Source organism: Numida meleagris, chromosome 1, assembly GCF_002078875.1.
Source record: "Numida meleagris isolate 19003 breed g44 Domestic line chromosome 1, NumMel1.0, whole genome shotgun sequence".
NCBI lineage: Eukaryota > Metazoa > Chordata > Aves > Galliformes > Numididae > Numida > Numida meleagris.
The window spans coordinates 169,724,390-169,748,001 of NC_034409.1; the positions used below are offsets into that span (position 1 = coordinate 169,724,390).

Genomic DNA, 23,612 nt, shown 5'->3' on the forward strand with positions numbered 1-23,612 from the left:
GTGAACGCAGATTTCCAGCACTGGGAGAAACCTAACTGTTCAGTGTGGACAGACCCAGAGAATTCTCTGGAAAGACATGCCAAGATTTTGGTCCTTGTCCTGACCATAGCTGACACGGGGAATAGTGCACAGACTTTCTGCTTGTTCTTGTATCTTAGTGTCCTCCTCAGCAATAAGTGACTCCAATATATTCTCAACCAAGTTCTTTACTTTCTGAGCAATATTTAAATCCATATTCCTCTCTCTGCCTGCATACCCTATGCTAAGGCATTACTTTTCATTTGTGCTGCAGAATAAGGACCACGAAAGCAAAAAAAAGACTTGTTCAGGAGCTGCGGGGCTCACAACCACCAGCTGTAAACACCCTCCATAAGACTGTAGGGAAGACTGTGAAGATTCCTGGGTGGGCTAGCTCCAACACTCCACAGCCCCACTCTGAAACAGAACCTGTGCCAACCTTAACAGTGCCACACAGCCAAGAGTATGTGTTTGAGAGTGTGAGAAGGGATTTCTTCCTGTTGACTCCACATGCCATCTGAGATCTGGCCAGCAATATGCTATGGCCAGACAGAAACTTTTTTCCCTAGTAATGTTTGATTACACTCCTGAAAGCTGGATCTGCACTCCTTAAATCCACTCCATTTTACTTGAGTAAGTGGCCACCTCTTAAATTCTCTCATTAAGTAATTAGTCCTTCAGGCTCCTGTGTTACAGCCCATGCACATAGCACATCTCTTACATGGATGCAGTCCCACTGAACAAACATGAGTAGTTTTAAATGCAGAACTGCTAAAAATGAACAAAATGCACACAGCGTCTTCATTAGAAAGAGGTACAAAAAAAGCCATTGACTATGGATTTTAATTATGTATTTAGATCCACAGAGTATTTATTTTCAGCTTAATTTCATTCTAGTTTTTATTTTCTCCTGCATTTCTGCCTGATTCTGTGCATTTAAGTTTTTGTTCCACTTCTTTCTCACCCAAGGCTCTAAACATAGTTTGACTCATCCTAACGCTGTTCTAACGTACTTTACCTGTTTCTTATCAAGTTCTCTTCTTACCTATTTGTAGTTCTCCTACCTGGCAATGAGGTCATTCTGCTGTCTTAAGACATTTTTAAAATCTTTTCCTCCCTCCAGTGGCCATATATTTCCCTAGGCTTCACTTCAGCTAAATTTTAGTCAGATGTTTTTCCTTCTCCTAAAAGAACATCATCACTCAAAGCACCTTGCTGACTTCTTGTAGCTTGACAAAAGAAGTTACCATATATACTCTTCCAAAATGGCTAAAAAATCAGAACATAGTACTGTGAATCTAGCTCTCCATGTGCTGTGCTACTTGTTGAGCTGATACACTAATAAAGATACCTTTACTAGCAGCAGTGCAAATCTATCAAGAGCAAGCAGTCCTGTCTTGTCTCTCATTACCAATCTGTGTTGTAGAATTACCCAGTAATATCTGACCTGGGAATGTCGGTAGTGAATAGAGATGCGAGAGGCAAGTACTTCAATTTCTGGATATTGCTAGCAAGTGTTTTTTGTACATTCTGTATTTTGACCATTGTGCTGAAAATAATGACTTTCAGCTTGGAAAATCAGGAAAAGGGATAGAGATGTTGTGTTTGCCAGCTTACTTCCTCAAGCATAAGACAAAGTAGTGAAAAGACTGAAAATCAGTCCTGAGGTTAAAATTGACAGATAAGAGAGAAGTGTTTTAAATTAGATAGTAGAATGATATGGAAGGAAAACAGACTGAAAAGTCAAGTGAGTGTACAGTGACTGATACATACATCAGACAAATCTACATTATCCAGGTGCATATCAGACTTGATAGCTTCGATTAATATTTGTCTCCTTCCAGCTGATGCAGATTGAGTTTGTACATGATTACCAAACTAAGGACCAAAGGCGGTCCATAAATGCTGCTGTCAACACCATTTTTGACTGACATTGTCTAATTACACTTAGGTGGCTTGGTCATACTAGTCTAATGAGATATCTTGATATGCAAAACATTTTAGAGTCAGATATTGTAAAAAAAATAGAAACAAGCTTAAAAATAATCATCTTGCAATATTTTGGTAAAATATGGACAACAACAGAAAACTAAAAACACAGTAATGTTTCCTCTTTTGGGACCCTGTTACCTCTTGGTAAGCCCTTACTCCCATTTTCCTGTAAGCAGAATGTGTTTGTCTGCACATGTGAATGTAAAACTGAGTCCTGATATAGTGAAATCTTTGCAGCCAGTATCTTTGTTTCTCTACACAGTTGTGTTTGTAACATTCTCTTTCTGCAAATGTACATTTTCTTACTGATTTGCCATTTTTATTTTGCAGCTTCATCTTGTCTCATGTTCACTGCTTCCTAAAGAGAATCACAATTATGCCTCCATGACTCTCCCTTATAAAAGTGAGATTAACCAGTGAGAGATTGGAAAGTATTTCCATCTTTCTCACAGCTGGCGCTTCAAGACACCTGACAAGAACATTTGTGTCTGACTTGTTTATTTACTCATTTGCACTGACAAATTGCTGCCTGTGGGTTGTTTACATACAGACAGGTTTTATTAAAAATCAAACTCTTTTTATAGCAGTTTGTTAATTGAACAGAGGCTATCTTGGCTAATTGAATTGTTATGTTTAAAAGGTTTCCTTCACCTCTGGCCAGAAGCAAAGATTCATCAGTAAGGGTACAAGCTGGTAAATTATCTGTAGCATGATTTTCTGTAGCTCTCATTCAATTAGGAGGCCTGTAATGGTTTTTGCCTTTTCTTGTAGGTCCCACCAATACTTCTGGACAAGCAGTTTTCAGAATTCACGCCAGATATCACGCCCATTATTCTGGCTGCCCACACCAACAACTATGAAATCATCAAACTCCTTGTGCAGAAGGGGGTCTCTGTGCCCAGGCCACACGAGGTCCGCTGTAACTGTGTTGAATGTGTCTCAAGTTCGGATGTGGACAGCCTTCGTCACTCTCGATCTAGGCTCAACATCTACAAGGCTCTGGCGAGCCCATCTTTGATTGCTCTGTCCAGTGAGGATCCTTTCCTTACTGCTTTTCAGCTGAGCTGGGAACTGCAGGAACTGAGTAAAGTTGAAAATGAATTTAAGTCAGAATATGAGGAACTGTCACGGCAGTGCAAGCAATTTGCAAAAGATCTTCTCGATCAGACACGGAGTTCCAGGGAATTGGAAATTATTCTTAATTACAGAGATGATAATAGCTTGATAGAAGAACAAAGTGGCAATGATCTTGCAAGATTGAAACTGGCAATTAAGTACCGTCAAAAAGAGGTGAGTGTGCTGGAGAATATTTAAGCATATTTAGTAGTAGTAATGTGCTAGATAATAGCCTGAAGCTTTTCCTTTTAACTGAGACAAATTCTGCTGTTTTTTCTACAGAGTCTCTTCTTTCTTTTCATTTTTACTTACATGTATTTGAGTAACTCTTATTATAATAATATCAGAATCTGAAATATTTTGCTATCACACAGATCCAAGGAATTTTTTCTTTTACACCTGAATGGACACTCTCTCCTGTAGTTGTGCTCTGAAATACTCTTCAGTAGGAGGATGAGAAATATGCACAGCATACTTCAAAATAACTTTACGTATTAATTATGTCTGAAAAGAAAAGGAAGCTACGTGTTTAGACACTTGTAAAATAATATAGATACTTCTCTACAGGTTTCTTCAGAAAATATCTACGAGTATTATAAATAGACAATGAAACATAAGGTTAATAGCAATGTATGACTCCCAAAATTTTAACGTTCTGGATGTTTTTTTTTTTTTTTTCATTAAATTTAAAGCAGAAATACCTTGGTACTGGTTTCCATAGCAGTTAAAAACTCATGAGTATATTTTACTGATACAGATATCCATTTGGAATCAGAAGATGCCAGTATTTCTTTTAAAAACATTGAAGTTCTTACATGCATGCAAAAGCAAAAGAATCGCAGTAGAAAGACGTGTTATGAAGAAAATTCTCCTGAGATTTCCAAAACTTCACTTGATCCCTGCTAGAAATCATGTGAGAATGTATTTCTTCATCTCATGTGGAACTTCTACATCAAAAATAAAATGAAATGTGGAAGTGTGTAGGCAGGAAAAAAACAACTTTAATAATTAGTTTACCAGTGCTAAATCTCTGTTCTGCCAAACATAATAGTAGAAGTTTTAATATCTTAAGTATATGCGAAAGATTTACAGGAACAGTAATTAAATACGTAACTACTCTGTTGACCATTTAAAATATAATTTAACAATGTTAAGATACCATGAAAGCAGGGACCTACTGAAGTACCAGTGCAAAAATATCTGAATTGGTCACTGATTTCATAAAAGTATTCTAATGTGTATTTTTTCCTTCTGGAAATGTACTGCATCATTTTATAATGGTTTGTATAATGTTTTAGGTAATAAATTCTCTGCCATTGTAAATTATTTTCAGATGCTGCAGTTCCAGACTTTTCTTGCAATAACTACATTTTTGATTGCTTGAAATGCAAATATTGTATTAAAATGCATGGTCCTATAGTCATATAAGAAATTGTAGTTTGATTAAACAGGTAGAATACAAAAACCTGACAGGTACAAAGCTTGAATTTTCTTAATTTCAGATATAGACAGTGAGAGACATCTGTTGGGGGGAAATTATTTTTATATTTGCCTTTAATTCCCATGCCTAATTAAATTGCAGTATTACAGCTGATTACATTTTATTGATTCTGTGTAATAGCAAACATTAAAGCAATACTGTTTTTTTATGTTTTACATACTTTATTTCTTATTCTTCATTTCTATAAATACTTCCCACTATTCCTCCCCTTCAAGTGTCTCTGAAGTAAAATCAGATTTTATTAGATTCTTTAGGTGTTCTCCTAAATGTATTTGTGACTAGATACTGAAGTATTTGTAGGTGTTACTGATCAGTTGTTTTTCTTCTGAAGACTGCATCAGCGTATCTGGTTAGTCAGGCACAAAGGCCAAGAAGCTTACCTCAGGCATAACAAATGCTTGGATTCTAGCCATACTGGCAGATACAGATCATAATGAAAGTAGATCAGATAGGTGTTTCTATTTCTGGTGTTAAGGATGTTACGAGGGTTACCAAATCCAGCAGCCTCCAAGGACCTGGGGTCTTTTTCAGCCTGGCTGCTTTAGGCCAGCCTGTGGTTTCTGGAGAACCCAGGGTCTCTGTTTAAGGCACATGCATACTGATTGACTGCTCATGCAAGACTGGCCCCTTGATTACCTTCTCCTCTCCACTTTGTGATGTTTCTTCCTTGATCGTTCTCTTTCCCCCTCCTCAGACCTTTCCATAAACATCCCATAATAAAGTTTATGTAATCCTAGAAGATTCTTCTGGTACTCCATAATCAGTTTCACGCAGTTTCATGATGCCCATAATTCTCATGATAATGGTGTTTTCCCCTCCTTATGATCTATTGCAAAGCTGAGGTTGACCCTTCTCAAAGTAGTTGCATCCAGTCTAATGGCCCATTCATCAGAGTCCTAGTCTTCATCATTGCCTCCATTATCCTCTGGTTTCTGTGCTCTGTGTTGAATTTATTGCTTTCCTTTTTATTTTCTATTTCTGTTATGTTGATTAACCTTTAACCAGGTAATTCACTGTACCAGATTCTCTCACATTTCACACTTCCTTACATGCTTGATTACCAGCAGAAGAGAAAATTAATAAAGTTTATTTTTTAAAGGGCAAGAAAAAATTGTGGGATTTTAACTAGCCTATTAATATTATACATATTTTTTATTTAACCTACTTTTATGAGGCTTCTACAGATTTGGTTTCTGTCACGCTCCAATTATCACAGTGAGAGGAAGGTTCTTTGATATATGTATACCCAACATGAGATTAAGAAACAGCAGTTCAAATGTTGGTCCAACCAGTTTATTACAAATCCTAGGCAATCAGGGAGATGGGGAAGGAATTATTACGAATTAGGGTGATGGGGAGGGGAAAGCGGGCGATAGGAAAGAGCAGGAATGACGTGAAGCGGGGATAGTCACCACCAAAGATTGAGCAGCGTCCCGTTGCACGCCGTTCCGATGGTCTGAGGCCGATAAAGGAGCAGGAGCACAGGAGAAGGTGGCAGCAGAGTGGCTGTCCTTAGGCAGCAAGCAGGTAGGCCAGGAGAAACAGGCAGCAAGTGGGTAGTGGGCCCAGGAGAGTCCAGCAGCAGGCAGGTAGCACATCACGAGGAATCTGATGTCAGAGACCTCACCTCTCTTGGTTGTAGGTCCCATTTTATCCTTCTGCCATCGTGGCATTCCTGGGCACTTTGGTAAGAGTTATGTGCAGGCGTTCCTGGGTGCTTAGGTAAGAGTCATGTGCAGCACCCCTGAGATGGCACACAAAAAGACCACTTCCTGGCCGTTAAGCTGCTACTTATCTCTCTCCTTGCCCCTGGCCTGCAAATCTTCAGACAAAAGACTTTCCAACTTCGACCAGGACTAGTCTGGACTTGGTGCAAAAAAGAAAGATGTCTAACAGCTTCTTCTGCCCTATGTATCTCAGCCAGCAAGAGTCAGCTCCCCACCACACACATTCCTATTCTAACAGGAGCAACCATAGATTTTGCTTGTTTATCTGGGAGAGAATGAGGCTTTTATATTTTTCTTTTACTGTTTTCCCTTTTCTTTTTGGTTTACTTTATCTTTTTCTTTCTTCTCTTTCTTATTTTTCTTTTTCTTTTCCTATTCCTTTATTGTTGTTGTTCGTTCGCTTGGTTTTTTTTTGCTTTGTTTTGTTTATTTTTGGTTTTGCATAGTAGAATTCCAGATATTTTCTTTCTTTTAATTTACGTCTATTCCACAAAATGCCAAAAAAAAAAACAGAGCAGTAATACATTGTGTTTTCTTATCTTACTAACCATCCCTATAATCAATCAACCTTTATTCACATTGCTACCAAACCACATTATGGTAATATATTAGGGTTGATATCAGAGCTCCATGAGTATGTGAACAGGTCTGATTGTTCTGAACATCTAGTCTAAGTCCAGGAACTGCAACTCAAAATAACAAAATAATGAAGCATGAGGAAAAACTGTTCTAGAAATATGCTACTTTGTTCAGGAGTCAAAAATCTCTTTTTTTCTTTCAAATTTCAAATTAGACTACAAATTATTAGCAGTAATTCCTCTTGGTCTTAATAAGCGAGTATGATAAGTGAATATTAGAACTAAATATCGTAAAGGCTTTGGGTAACATAACTTGGTTTAATCTCAGACTGGGTAGGAACAGCAGATCGAGATTTCTTGTGGGAGAAGCAGATAATTGAATGATAAAGAATTTTTGTGGTGTAAAGAGAAGAAAATTGGAAAATATGAGAAAACTCCAGCTGGGAGTTGTTGAGGAGCTTCTAAAATGATGTCATGTTTGATCAAATATAGATATAGAAATATCTTGTAATGAACAGAGAAAGATCGTTAAAGGTGAAGTGATCAAGCAGTGCTCAATGGAGTGATCTACAAGCCCATGGTACTACCTTTGTATTATCTATGAAAATCAAGAAAGCATACACTTTCAGAAAGTTAACTGATAAAACCAATTACTTTATTAATAAATAACAACAGTGAAATAGATGTACAGTCTCAAGTTTACACTGCAGAATGATGTCTGCAAGACTGTGGAGAATATCCTCACAGAGCTGGGTGGCAGAATCAGTGAATATCTGTCAGCATGCATGTGTACTTATCTGCAATTTTATCTTAGCATAGCACGTGGGACGGAACACTCAAGGTACTACATTTTTTATTTTAATTTTGCACCACTGGTGCTGTTTAGTTGTAAGAAAAGATGAGTTGCTAATGCTTCTGATGCCAACTTCTACCATTTCCCAGTCTACAATTGGCAGCAAGTAAGAGAGATTCCCTGATACCACCACTCTACACTGGGCACTTACTCTGTACTGTATAATATTATCTGAACTAAGGAAGAATTTAATTTCATAAAGGCTATCGCTTACATTCTCTGTGAACAGTGAGAAATAGTTTCCTATTTTTCTGAAGCAAATAAAAATATTGCCTGATTCAACTGTGGTTTCATTCAAGTACATAGAAGGAATATCCCCGATTTTGTATATGATGCACAAGCAGAAGTTATTCTCAGATGTCACGTATAACTCGTGTCATTCTGAGTTCAAGCAAATTGCAAACCCTGGTGCAAAACTGCAATTTAATACTGGAGAATAATGCAGTCTATAATAAGAAGTAGATCCAGTCATCCTTGCTGCTGATTGTGGAGTGGGTGTTGTGTCTTATATACTGAGACTTTGTAATAAAGAAATCTCAGCAAAACCACATTGTCTGCCACTATTCAATTAGCTTGTTTTAACTGTGGTTCTGCTTAGATATTATACATGTATCTACACAAATGGGAAGAAGTGTTTATTAAAAGGCCTAGTAATTGTCAACCATATCTGAAATAAAGAACAGGCGTATTAATGGACTGAATCAATATCCTGTTTTCATAAGAACTTCTTTAGGACAATGTAAAAAATTGTACGCGTAATGTCTATCTCTGTTTAGCGTGGCCTGCCCCATACTAACTGTCTGCTGTCATTTAAGACATAGCTGTATGAGCTCAGAAATAGTGGCAGGCTATGGTTGCCTTTATTGGCAGAACTATCTCATTTTGCTTTGCTATTAGACATTAGGTTATCAACCCAGAGAAAAGGAGAAATGTTGATTATATTGCTTCACTTTGCAGAGTGAAGAATGGAGACTACCTGTTCAGTTGTTTTGTTTTGTTTTGTTTGCTCTTCTTCCCATTTTTAGTTTACTGTGATCATCTTTCCCTTTCTCTGTAAGTAGTAAGCAAAAGACCTAGCCATCTTCTTTGGCCCTGTCTCCTAGGATACCAGTCTTTTTGAGGAAAGAAATTTTAAAATATTGATCTATTAGAAATGGGAAAGAAACATGTTTGCAAATTCCATTTTTCCTGAGACCAAATATGAGACCTTACAGTCACCTTGTCTTCTTAATGTCACTATAGTTTTTATGCAAAAAGATGGATTTTCTTACAATACTTACTATGGAGGAACATCACTTCTGCAGTAGAAGAATGAGTAAGAAATCAAAAGCAATGGTGTAAAGTGAAGGCAGATCTCTCACATGGGAGATTAGGAAATAATAACAAAAGTGGCAACAAAATTTTTAAAGATTAGGAATGAACATTTCTTCTGATCTCAGATTATTCAGTAAAGGTTTGATTTAAAACATAGAACAGCTGCTTAATTTCCATTTCTCTTTCCAGTACATTTCTATAGAGCTGAAATGTTGATTTTTACCTAACGACAAAAACTTTTCTAAATGCCTCTTGATGATCCTCTAAAAGTTCCCAGTTCCCAGAGCAGGCTTATTTCTGAATCATCGGAGTCATTAGTACCTCCAGAGCCTGAATTGGCAAAGAAGCTGAGAAACAGGAAAAGAGACAGTGGGTCTTACCAATTAGCACGGTTAGAGATTATGCTTAATTCTTAAGGACGGTAACATGGTAATTATATTTCATGGATTTATTCTTGTTTTCTAGGAAAATTGGGATGCAAGATAAAAAAAAAGATTTGCTTAAAAATGCCATTGTGCATTCATCATCAGTTTTCTGTGTGAAATGCAGTCCCACTGAAATGTAAATGTTTCACAATAGTGTCACAAATTCAGTAAAATTTTCTATGAAAACATGTCATTTCAAATCTATCATTTCATACTGATCCCTAAACACTTTTTTTCAATAAAATAAAGCATTTTGTTTTACTGCAGATTCTTCTTACATTGCTGGCGCTTCAACATTTTTGACAGAGCATTATTTATACCTAATATCAGACATATTATTTTATTGTACAAAGCAGTATACATATGATACAAAGCAGAAATTATCCCTTATCACAATTGAGTATTTCAACAATGACTGGATAAAAAAATGTGAAAGTACTAAAATAAAAAGTTGACATCTTCTGTGTAATGTGTTCTAATTGTTTAAGCTGTCTTTTTTCTAGAAATGTTGGGTTTTTATTCTGAAATGGAATATAAAATATGTCTGAAAACACTTGCAATTTCCATACAGCTCCTCTGGCAGCAATGCAGTGTAGAAGTCTGAGTCAAATTTTATGTTTCAGTGGAAAGAATTTTCCTTTTGAATCACAGATTGATTTTGAGTGATTTTAGTAGCCATTATAATGAATATCTGATTAAAATTCTTTGAAATACAAAAGCCTGAATTATTGACTATGTGTGGAGGAATGACTTTGGAGACACAATGTCTAAGAATCGCCCTGTGTTTAAAAAAAGACAAGATGAAAGGTAAATGGAAACACAGGAACTATATGTTTAGCCAGTTACTGCAGCTATGTGATTATTTGTCAAAAGACTGGAAAGGTGCAGTCAGAAGTCTCTATGAAAAAAGAAAATAGCAAAACCCCACAAAACACTGACTCTGATAATATTTGGACATTTTTAACACCAAAGGAAGATGTGTTTAGTCTATGAATCCCATAACTGAAAGGAGTGATGTATGCAAGTTTGAGTAGGTGTCTCTAAAAGACCCTTTTCTGCAGACTCCCCGCCATAGTATTCCAAAAGTTTGATAAACAGTTTGCCAGGTACTCTAAAGCAGGTCATATGTTTGCTTTGTAAATCATGTAAAAGTCTCTGTGTTTATAGATAAAGACTCCTCAGATTGTTAAATACCATAAATTGTGAAAGTAGCTTATCTACTACACATGCTTGAAGTCTTACTCTAATTAGTTATCTGTTACATCGGAACCCAGTGAAAGCTGCAGTTATTGCTGCTAGAAAAAAAAAAAAGTTCCTTAATCACAGAGTGGGAGTACATCTGTTTACGGTGGGCATTTGATTTTGCCTACATTTTAAACATGCAGTGAAGCAATCCTCCTAAAGTGAGTATGAAAATTCCTTACATAGTCAAAAGAGAGTGGTACACACACAGGGAAATCCTGTCTACTCAAGATAAGATGTCTAAGTTGACTGTGGAGACATCTCTGCTCCCTTGGCTGGATAAGCAAACAGGAAACTTCAATTAGAAGAATTATGTCATGAGCTATTGAAAATACAGATGCCAGTTAGATACTTTATTGCATCAACTGGAGGTCTTACCCTGTGGTAATGGAGATTTTAGATTCAGAAGGCCACATAAGGGGAAAGGAATTTCAGCACTAACTTTTTAATGATGTCTCTGAAGGCAGCAGTAACCTTTGAATTCTATATGCTGCACACAAGTTCCTGTCATCTCATCAAAGTTCTAGTTAAACTATTCATGAACTGACACCAACGTCTTTTTGTTTTGAACACTTGGTAGAAATAATTAACTCAAGGAGTCTTTCTGTTAATGAAGTACAGTGGCAATCTCTCATTTCAGTTCTTTTTTTGCATCTTCCTTAAAAGAAACATTGCTGTGATGTCTGCCTAAAGCAGGAGCAAGCAGTAGTGCATATCCCTAACTAGCAGTGCACAGCCTTTCTGTTAGGATGTGGCTGGCAGCGACAGAAATTGGCTTTTTGTTTGAAGGAGGCACTATTAATGCACCAACAAACTTCCCTAGAGACCTGGGATACATTTAGCCCCTGGAAGTACTTTTTCCTACTTAAAGCCATAAAGCTTTGGCTTAACAAACAAATTTTGAGAGAGAAAAATTCTTTGACACGGTGGATAGATACAGTACCACACAGTATTTTATTTGGAATGTAAACCCATTTTACAGTCCTTTTTCCTCCCTTCTTTCCTCCCGTGTGCTTTCTGTTTGTCTGACTGTTCTTCCAGCAGCCCCAGCAGGAGCACTCAACACACAGTTCAGGTTGATTAGTTTTGCTGAGTGATGAGCACCAAAGTGAGCTGTGGAGGAATTTGCTTCTGCTGGCTGCATCCACTTCTCCCACAATCTCCATCAGTCCTTCCTGAGTGCTACCACCTCTCCCTAGTGCAGCTACTCCTTTGTGCTCCCTCCTCCAACTGCTGTAGCATACCATCAGCTATGTTTCCCTCTACTCCTCGCTGCAAAGACCAGTACCTTCAGATGATTTGTGTTACTTCAACTGCTAGCAACTGTCCTAGTAGCAAGAAGAGATCACATGGGCATCTGTCTCAAAAAGGAGTATTCAACTTCTTTCTCATTTTTTCTGTTTCTTAGCTGCCAGGATGCTCTTAAGCAACCTTTCATCTCTCATGTACCTTGTAGGATTCTGTCACATGGAACTTTCTGTCCAAGATCTAGCCTTTCCATGTCTGTGCTAGGAGCAATTGAGCTAAGATAAAGTAACTGCTTAGCAGGCACATTGGAACAGTTAGCTGGCTGAAAATTCTGCACGCTGTTGTAGTGGGATATTTTGCCCTGCTTCACAGATCTCTCTTCATTAACATAAATGTTTATTGAATAAAACAAGACAAGAAAAGCAAACTTCTGTTAGGCACGTCTGCTTGTTCTTTTCATCAACCTTCCGTACACTCCATCAGGTATCCACAGAGCATTTCTCTGTTCCCTTTTGAACCCTGATTTTTACTGTAAGTCTTAACCATCAAGATTAAAATATTCATTCATTGCCTCCATGAATATATGCATTCATTATCAAAGAGAAGATTTATGATTAAAAAAAAATCCAGTTATACCCAATTCACTCACGTCTAAGAAGAGATCAGTACTTTCCAGTGGAGAATTAAGTCTTTCTGAACTTTACAGCTCCAGGAATAAAAATAGAAAAAATGACAAAGAGCTATTCAGTATGGAACTTGTATGAAAAACAAAAACTTATGTTTGTGAAAGTCATGTAAATCTCAAGTTTGACTGGTGGCATTTGAAATTCTTGGAGATTTTGAGTACTGAAAACAAAACGTTCCCACAAAACTTTTAAGAAGTCCTCCTTACAGAGGCACTTGTCTTCCGTCTGAAAAAAATAGGATGACATTCCTCTTCAATCCATTCCCTTTTTACCATATGATTCTCAGACCATATCCTCCACATGGTCCAGCACTGGACATTCTACCCACATACTCTAACCCAAGAATTGATAAATGCTGATGATCACTAAAAGTATCACAAGAAAGGTAAAATTGCTAGCAGTCTGTTAATGTTTATTTGAACTTTGAGCTTTCACAATTGTTTCATGATTAGTCCAGATATTAGAATAGCTTTCAGCTAATTGTTAGGATTGAATGAGATAGCTGATAAATTTAGAAACATCTTTGTTGGTTATTTGGACGCCTAAAATATACCCGGAGACTCTATTTATATTACTTTTATACTATTCCAATAGTTTTCCTTTGCAATACATTTTTATCTCCTTTCTCCTATTTATAGGTACACTCCAGGAATTTCAATATTCATATCCATTTCTTCTTCATCTTTTGTTCTTCTTTTCCCCCTAACATTCTCTTTTCTTACTCAGTTGCAGACTTTTGCATTCTTCATTTCTCTATCTACGGGGCTGATATTACTCTAAATACTCCTGGATCCCATTCACTGCAGCTGTTTTTGCCAACCATACAAGTGACTACACATCCATGGCAGAGGGAAATACTGTCACAAATGAATGTAAAACATAACCAGTTTTTGTTCTACTTCCACATTGCTTTATCTTTACTGGTAATTTCACTTGCATTTATATAATGCTAGGCTGCAGAGCCTGACACAATTTAAAATAAGTGCAAAGGTGTATTGAAATAAAATAAGAAGAGGAGAGAAGTGAAAGCACATGTTATTTTTCAATGCCATTTTCCTTTTACAGTTCATCTGGCCTGACAGTTAGTGAAGTAGACCATTTAGAAAGTTATATGTGTTGCAAGTTGCTCTGCAGACAAACTCAAGAACTGGTCTGTTTATCTAATAAGTAAGTGCTTTTGGATTGTTTTTACTTTTAGCCTATCAAATGCTTAGCAAGCCTAGGACAAAGAGCTGAGATTGCACACATCCTATCCTATCTTGTCCTATTGCACTTCACATTAGGTGTGTCAGGGACTGAACAGATTAATAGTTTTCATTTTAACAATAACTCTTTTCACTTGTATCGTGTATCTCAGTCTTGTGAGGATGTCTTGGATACAGTTTGGAATGTCAAAAGGTACAAGATATGAAGGAACTGTGAACTCTTTAGGTTCTACCTATTGTTATTTATAGGTGAACTCTGTGTGTAAACTTCTGCTACGGTACCTAAATTAAGCTCAACAGGTCCTAGAGAATTTCTCAGCTGAACAAACACTAGGGTTCAGTTTATTTTCCTAAACATGTATCTAGTGCTGTCTGAGAAAAATTAAGCTGTAATCAGAGCTGGTAGATATCCTGCAATAGCTGTAGCGGATACATACCCTTCCAGAGAAGCAACTGGAGGCCAGAATTCTACAGAACATTCAGAATAGTGGTAGATGTCTGTGTTTATATAGGTAACAGAATTGTATCTCCAGATGTGAGCTGAATTTCTTCCTAGGATTCACTGTTTGTATTAACTGTATAATCACTAATGTTGGGAACTTGAGTAGTGTTAAGTAAGGCTCACTACTGACATGTACCTAAATTTGGGTATTTCATTCTCAAAGTGGATCCCTAGTCTGTGGTAATCATTCATGGAAAATAATAGGCGCTTCCAGAATCTTATTCTATTCATCTAATCTAGAATTAGATTATTTCCTGTTTTGTCCCCATTGGTTGGTGAAGAGAAGTCCAGATTACTGCCTTAAACCACATTTTCTATAGGCAGAGGTAAAAATGAATTATTTTTTTATTTTGTCCAGTTCTGAAACATTCAAAGGTTCTCTGGAATGTTGTTATCTACTAGTGATATAATAGAAAGGAAAACACCTTCTGATATCATCATTTTCTGCTGTCACTTGGCCCTTAGTATCATATATAAGAGCATGTCGACAGTGTTTCTTAGGGAACATCAAGACACACAGTTGTGTGTTTTGGTGAGGACTTTTTGTTTCTTTGAGTATGCAGTTGTGTGTTGTCACTTGCCACTAGTCTTGACCAGCTTCATTCAACTTTGTGTTCATTCTAGACAGGTTGATTTCCTATCCTTTGCATGTATGCCTGAATAGCATCTTGGCAGGGCTAAGATGCGGTGATCTTTTGCTTGTTCTCCCCTAACACTAAGAGTCCATCAGTATTTCCACTCAGATCTTCTTTGTTTCATTATTTACTTAATTCTGTGATCTCTGTGGTACTTCCACATATGGTGATTTATTTATTTTTTTCCTTTCTGCTTTAATTCAGGCCTTGCCATTCTAATTTGATATTTGCCATTTTAATTACTGTACTAATACAGGATACTCCTAGAGAAAGATGCAGAGCAAAACACTAAGGAAAGTTTATTGAAATATTTAAGGAAATATTATTGAAATATTTTACAAAAACAAGACATTTTGAGGAAAGATGTTTTTAAAGGTTAGAACTCTTTTGCCAGAGAGAGAATAAGCTCAGTGTAGGTTCAGCATTTGCAAGCAAGAAGGATGATAAGGAAATATTTTTCTAGAATGTTTTTAAGAAGAGGAAAACCAGGGGAAAATGTGTATGAATATGAAGGAAAATGAATCAGGAGCTGAACATCCTCTAGCATGTTATTTATTACATCATATCATGCATTTTTTGCTCTGACTGTGTTTCTTCCATGATGTAGAAAAAAAATGTGAGCATCCTTATCTTTTGTAGGAGGGAGACAACCAGTGCAGACCTTCAGTAAGTAGAAATTGCTGAAAGTCTACAAAGTACAATGTACCTATGTTCTGTTTCTCAAGTACAGCATCTAGCTCATTATTTTTTTAGGTAGATGAAGAGGAAAAGGAAACATTTTATACTGCCTGCTGTGAAGAAAATATAATGATATTTAATTAGTAGGGTAATGTATTCATTTAAATCAGAGGTTGTTCTAAATAGCTAGCCTTAAGGGCTTCATTAGCAGCCTTGTTAGGGTTCACAAAAAGACATGACTCAGTTCTGCAGCACTTGACATTAAGCCAGGCTGAAAGTGTAAAGGAAGGTAAAAAGGTTTGACATGTTATTAATGAAATTAGTTCAAGGCTTGGACTTGGTTTTTGTTGTTGTTTTGTTTTGTTTTGTTTTTTTGTCTTTTTAATAGCATGCAGTGCTATTTTAATAGCTGTTCTTGCAGTGCATTTGTACTATGAGGTCCTGAGTTATTCTACATAACTTTGAGTATTTAACTAAGGCACCTGTCAGTGCCTGTCAGTTCCCCCATATTTGATGGGAAAAGACAGACATCTCCAGACAACAACTCAAGATGTGTACAAACAAAATCATTTTTGGCACCACCGACAGTCCTTCCACTGATTGCAGAGGTGACATGGGATAGCTAGATGTGTTATACAGGACAAAGAGAAAGTAAAATTCTTTCAGAAAGACATAGCATGATAGATGTAATTCTGGAAGGTAAAGAACAGTAGCCTTAAGCTAATTTTGTGAAAGTCTTGATATTCTATTCTGAGGATTGGAAAAGCCCCTCAAGCTGAGATAGGTGAACCTTGAGGGCCTGTCTACTGGAATCTCTTTGGCAGCCAAAGATGTGGCTTCCCTTCTGATACACCATGTGTTCTATATTAAGCAGAAAAGTTCAGAGAGAAACTGAGTTTCTCACAGAGACTCACTTATATTGTTTATATGCAGTCACCTGTTTAGATCTCAGTTTAGAATTCTTTGTGGAGAAAAAATTTGAACATGCAAAATTTCCGCCTCTCTTGAGGGAAAAGGTCTCATTCATGCAGTTTACACAGATCGTGTTTGGGTTACAGAACGGATCAAACAGTCTCAGATCAACTCTTCCTAACCAATTTTAATTGTTTCAAGGTTAGATGGAAAGTTTTTGCAGGATATCATAGAATCGTAGAATCCTTGATAACTACTGTTGGAGGCGTGACAGCCTGTAAGACTTTACTTTGTGTTGAACTATTTCTTCATCATTATTTACAAAGCTGGAAACCTGTAGTGAGCTTATTCAAAACCAAAGTAAAACTCTTGAAATAAAAAGAAAAAAAGCTTTTATTTTCACTATATGTGGTCCTATTCTCAATACAAATGTGTTAGTCAAATCACATGAAAGGTAAGTAGCATAATCACATTTGACTGAAGAGAGGTCATTGTCATATCCATTAAAGCAAATTAAGGTTAGGTCTTCCTAGCCTGGCTGTGAAAAGTGCTCTTTGCTCTGTACTAAACCCTGGCAAAATTGGTCTAGGAGTAGGAGAACATTTTATTTTCTGTGAGAGATCTTCCCAATAATTGCAACATATTGTGTGCAAATAATGGTAAAATAAAACTTTGTCAATACTTAAGATTATGTTGAAGTCAGCTTAGTGTTGAGTTTAAACATTCTAATGAAACTTTTGCAATTAAAATATACATATTTGCTTGGACACTAAGTAGATTTGTGGCTGAAGATATGTCCTTTACTTCAGTTTTAGTAATACCTTAACAACATCACTTTGCGTTATATTATTGTATCCAAGTTAGAAGTTAGGATTTTACTGGCTGGACTGACTAGCAAGATAGATAAAAAATGGATTGAGTAGCTAAGATCAGAAAGTTGTGGCTGTTGTGTCATAGACAAGTAATAAAGACAAGTAAAAACTGCATTGCTGTAAGGTTCCATACTGGCCCCTAGCCTGTTTAACGAATGTATCAGTGACGTGAAGAAGATGGAGCTCACTCTTGAAAAGTTTTCGGGTGACACCAAGTTAGAAAGATGAGATTATAGTCTCAAGGACGGGGCTGACAGGAGGCCAAGAAAATTCAAGCAGGACAAATCAAGTCCTGAATCTGGGAAGGAAGAACTACTGCAGGGACTCAGGCTGGGGACTGGCTGCCTGGCAGCTCTGCCAAAAAGAAGCTGGAGGTGTGAACAAAAGGCTGGACAAAAGACCTGAGTTCTCTTCCAGCGTGAATTATCCTATGATCCAGTGACAGGAACTGAGGTGTCATATGCATAGAGGCCAGTGTGCTTGGAAGTGTCTATGAACCTGTCATCAAAAGTACAGAGGATGACAGATACTCTCTCTCATTCTTTGGTATTAAGAATTCTGGCCATGTGAGTCTTTCTCATACGTTTACCAGTATATTCCCTGACATATCAGCTGAAAGCACAAAGAGGGGAGCATTTTTTATCTTCTTAATTTTAATCAACTTTTAAAAGTACATACATAATTTTGCTGTTATTAATATTGTAGCAGTACTCTAAGGATACTTAACTTTACATACAGTTCAGTGCATTTGAAATAACCTTGCAATATGAATTTTCAAATGATTCACCAAAGAGATGAGTAGATGGATGAATTGGTGCAAAAGTATTTATCACATCAGAAGGTAGAATACAAAAGTGTTCAGTTTACAGATGCTTTTTCATGGGTGAAACACAAGTACTTAGTGTTAGAAATAAAAGTCGTAACAAAATATATTAAGAAACTATTTGACTATTTAGTAGTTGTATATATTCTTCCTCAACTGCTTAAAATTATCATCATATAACCTCAAAATACTTAGGAGAAAATCATTATCTTGTAATTTTTTAAGAGAAAATTAAGGCAACAAAGTTCTGTTGCTTTCTGCTTTCTCTCTTTCACAAATACTATTAATGTAAATTGGCCATAGTTGAAGCACTGCTGATGGATATATTCTGCCAATGCAATTGTTCTCTCAGCTTTGGGTCTTTTGGCTTCTATTTTCCCTGAATTTCCATGGAAAAGCTGGGTTTGTAGTAGGTTGAGTAAGTTCAGTACTGCAGAAAAAGAAAAATATTTTCTTAAACATTGAGATGCATCTGCTATCCAGTCTTCTTTTCAAAACAGCAGGTGAGTTTTTGCCTTTGTAAGCTGTCAAAGTTAAAGAATTAAAGGGTTTGTGTGTCAGATCCCTTGCTGAGGTTTCTAAAATTCTCCACAAAAAAAAAACCAAAACCAAAAACACAAAAAACAACTCCCCTCTGATGTTAAGCTAACTTTGAAGTTCTAAAATGAAGCACTTAAGGAGCTTGCAGTTAAAACTTAAGTGCTGTTGCTGTTTCCCTGGAGATTTAAGATGTAATTTAGTTGGCATTATAGTTTAGTTACTAAGTATAGATGGTTTTGGCTGACATCCTCTCTGCCTTTCACTGAAGAGTTTGGATGTTGAAGAAGTTTTGTTGTGTTGATGGAAGCTGGAAATAGAATGACTACAGCATCTGCCAGGGTTGGAGCTGACAGGAGCAGCGGGGGGACTCACCACTACCACTACCTCAGCAAGGTGGTATTTAGGGTGTAAATTTGAGAGGATGAGGTGGTAAAGAAGTTTTGTTTCTCTGATTACTGTATGTGATGCAATTAGCTTTAGGCCTTTACAGCTAAAGGGTAGATACTGAGGAGAAGATCAGAAGCTGGAGAGAGAGATAAGAGATAGAATAGATACAAAGAGATAATAACAGCTCAAAAGACATTATCCAGTCTATCTATGGGTCAAGGCAGAAGTCCTCCAGTTAGCTGATTTTTTTAATTCCACCTTGACTGGTGGTGAATGGAGTTAAGTCCAGCTGGTGACTGGTCACTAGTGGTGTTCCCCAAGGGAACATCTTTATTGATGATCTGGACTAGGGGATTGAGTGCACCCGCAGTAAGCTTGCAGATGACACCGAGTTGGGGTGAAGTGTCAATCTGCCTGAGCATAGCAAGGCCCTACAGAGGGATCTGGACAGGTTGGATAGCTGGGCTGAGGCCAGTGGAATGAAGTTCAACAAGTCCAGGTGCCAGGTCCTGCACTTTGACGAAAACAACCTCAGCAACTTGGGGCAGATAGGCTGGAAAGTTGTGCGGAGGAAAAGGATCTGGGAGTGTTAACTGACAGCCAGCTGAACATGAGCCAGCAGTGTGCCCAGTTTGCCAAGACGGTCATTGGCATTCTGGCTTGTATCAGAAATAGTGCAGACAGTAGGAGCAGGGAAGTGATTGTGTTCCTGGACTCAGTAATAGTGAGGCTGCACTTTGAGTACTGAGTTCAGTTTTGGGCCCCTCACTACAAGAAAGACACTGAGACATAAATACCCTGGAACATGTCCAGAGAAAGGCAACAAACCAGTAAAGGTTTTGGAGCACAAGTCTTATGGGGAGTGGCTGAGGGAACTGGGATTGTTCAGTCTGGAGAAGAGGAGGCTCAGGGGAGACCTTATCTCTCTCTACAACTGCCTGGAAGGAGGTTGTGATGAGCTGGGAGTCAGCCTCTTCTCCCATGTAACAGTGATAGGACATGAGGGAATGGCCTCAAGTTGCAACGGGGAGGTTCATGTTGAATATTAAGAAGAGTTCCATCTCAGAAAGAGTGGTGAAATATTGGAACAGTTTGCCCAGGGAAGTGATGGAGTCACTGTCCCTGGAGGTGTTTAAGGAAATGGTAGATGTAAGACATAGGAGCATGGTTTAGTGGGCAATATTGGCAATAGGTGGACAGCTGGACTAGATGATCTTAGAGGTCTTTTCCAGCCCCAATGATTCTATTATTCTATATGTTATGCATAAATACAGGGTATGTGAAGAGGATGTGCTATCTAAATTTAAATTGCACTTTACATAGAATCTTCAATGTTTTTGTGGATTTGTTTGGTATTTTTTTCTCCTTATTTATTTATCTTTTTCTATACCACAAGTTCCTGTGTTCTTAATTATAATGTAGTTTTGATTCTTGAATAAATTTCAGTTTAGGGAATCATGACATCATGTGTACAATCAGTATGCATCTGCTTAGCACAGTAGGAGAGTGAAAAAGAAGCAGTGGAAAACACTCCTTTGTAAGGATTTAAGAGCAGCTGTTTTTTAGAAACATACCCTTTCTGACTTGCTGAAGCAGAAGCTGGGGCTTACATGTCATGCAGTGACAACAGTCTTCAGTGTATTTATTTGACAACGAACAAATCATGATTTCTTGAGGAAGAATATTTCTTTGACCAACAGGGACTGAAACAGAGTGTTTGCTTATATTGTCACACATATACAACATGCCTCTTCCACTTCTAGCTTTTGGCAAATAGGACCTTTGTCCCACATTTTTAAAAAAATATATACACATCTAACTGACACTATAAGCCAATGTGTTCTATTCTAAGAATATCTCTGCAAGTTAGCCAAACAAAAGCATCTTCTGAATTATCCAAGTTTCTAGGAGCCTGCAATGAGTGTTAGAAAGGCCAGTCTAGCACGGAAACACACCACACAATTCAGTAAAATGTAGGTACAAGTAACTACTGTTTGAGACTTTCTCTGTACTGCTAAAGGAGAGCAGACCATAGCCCAGCCCTGGAAGCAAGTGACACTAAGGGAATCATCTGCAAACTGGCTGCAGACAGTTGTAGATTTGCCGTGCATAGAGCCAGATGGAGAGACCAAAACAGAACCCAGGCAAGAGCAAATAGGTGATGTGGATGACTGAGACCTAGGGCTCAAACTGAGTCACTGTTTGCTATGTTGGTGTAGCTGTACCCTGAATATCCCTAAAAGTGATTCATATGTAAAAAACTCAAGGAAGGAAGGCTTTTTATTGGTTCCTTCATTTGTTCTGGTCCTTTACCGTGAAAAAAAACAGCAGCATTCTGAAATTTTCTTTTGTATGGAAACAGTGAGAGTATCTCCAATGTTTCCTTGAAATACCAGACTATAATGTTTATCCACAAATAGAAAAGTTTCATATGGAAAAAGGACTTCCAAAGGACTGTCATTATTTCTTCAGGCTGGCAGATTCCTGGTACACAGAATTTCATAAACTGCTGTCATAGAAATCTTCTTGTTATGGGGAAGAACTTTATTTCTTAGGTCTATTCACAAGAGAAGGACATTTTCTTGAACCACATCCTGCTCTTAAGCGTAAAGGAGCTTTAGGAGAGCATGGCTTTTGAGTGAGCAATTTTACTCCCTTCAACACTTCCCAAGATTCATATTGTGTGTTTAAAGCACTGAAGATGCACATGGTGATTGTCAGCTTGCCATTTAATAACACAGTTAAGGGAAAACTGGGAAGAAAGGTAAATAGCACAGCTAATGAATAATGAAAAACATAGTATCTGAGGGTCAGAAGAAAAGTTGATGAAGGCTACACTTGACATACAGTTGATACATATGCTGTAGATTTATTACAAAATGTGTATTTCTCCAGCAAATGGTCTCAGTATAATGCTGACAGTCACTGCCCAAGTCCAGTTCAGTTTCAACTCAGTCTTTGTGCAGAAACTAGATGATTAATCAGATTTTTCAGGTGAATGCATAGCCAAATTAGACAAGAGAAGTAACAGATGAAAAATGCTGAAGTATTTGAAGAGAAAGAAAAGTAGATTGACTGCATACATTCAGTTCATTACTATTAATAAAACTGCAAAACTAGACCTCTCTACAACAAATTAATTGAAAACTTTCAAGAGAAAATATGGAGTTTATTGCTTCATTCAGTATGAATGACTTTGTCATCATTCAGTTTATTTATTTTTCTGTCATCTCCCTAATTCTGTATTCACTCAAGCCTTCAAACAAGCATTAAGCTTGCCAACACTTGTTTCTCTTCATAGAAACAGGCACAGCCTGAAAATGGAGAAAAGAAGGTAGAAAAGGAAAAGGAAAAGTTTTCTTCTGAATAACCTGCTCAAATCTGAAAGCATGTTCAAAAAGGGAAAATGAAGCTAGGAGTGTCTCTGTTACTTGTTTGGTTTCTGCAACAAACTGCACAAAGTGGGAGCATGTCAGTCTCCAGCGAGGCCCGTAGAAATTCTCAGATGAGCAAGTGTTGCCCTGAGGAGGAAACTGACTTTTCTAGTCTCTTTTGTATCCTTTTCCTCATGAATTTTCAAAGATTGAAAAAAAAAAAAAAAATATTAATTTGCAATGTTTCCTACTGGGAGCTAGAAAAAGTAGACAGAATGTTACAATAAGCAGGGTCTGAGAATACTCGATTGCACTGGGATTGTAGCTAACTGAAATACTAACCCTGTCTGGCTGACCAGTTAATGCTTAGAGGCCTTACTAATACTTACTGAAAGTTGCTGAAAATTGCAGAAACTGATCACTGGTTCAGCCTTTTTCTTTCTTTCTCTTTTACAGCCCCTGGAGTTGACAATAGACTACCCTTTGTACAACTGGCTACTTGTTTCTGTTTAAATTAGTAGCATGATTTACATGATCTGTACACTATGAGCAGTGCATATTATTTTCCCTGTGTTAATATATGAAGTTGCTTAGAATAAACATTGATTTTGCTCTCCTGAAAGGAACTGGAAATTCTGAGGTTATAAGCAAATGTGTTTATAATCTCATTTTATTCGGTGATAGAATGAGTACTGGGAGAATGATTAGCTCTTGTTTCTATTTTGTCATCAGTTAATTTATTCTGCAAACACCATTGGTGCAAAAAACAAACATTGCCAGAGGTATCCAAAAACCACTCTGACAGTAATAGGGTTGAAGGGATGAAAAAATGAGCAAATATTTTGACTTTTATGCTTTTTTTTAAGCTAAACGTTGCACAGATTATTACAACACAAATGTTTGGAATAGTTGAAATGGTTTTTACGCATTTGGAAATAATGTGGTTCAGTGATATCAGGCAAACAGGCTCTGCCTCTTTTCAAA

General features: G+C 37.3%; 1 protein-coding gene across 2 annotated transcripts in view; it reads left to right on the plus strand.

The window, feature by feature from the left end:
- The window catches only part of TRPC4 (transient receptor potential cation channel subfamily C member 4), a 151,128-nt gene that overhangs the window by 77,153 nt on the left and 50,363 nt on the right, over positions 1 to 23,612 (plus strand). For both annotated transcript variants that reach the window (XM_021377366.1, XM_021377376.1), the window contains one exon: positions 2,782 to 3,300. In XM_021377366.1, the coding sequence (XP_021233041.1) occupies positions 2,782 to 3,300 (519 nt within the window). The remainder of the gene's footprint in view (positions 1 to 2,781; positions 3,301 to 23,612) is intronic.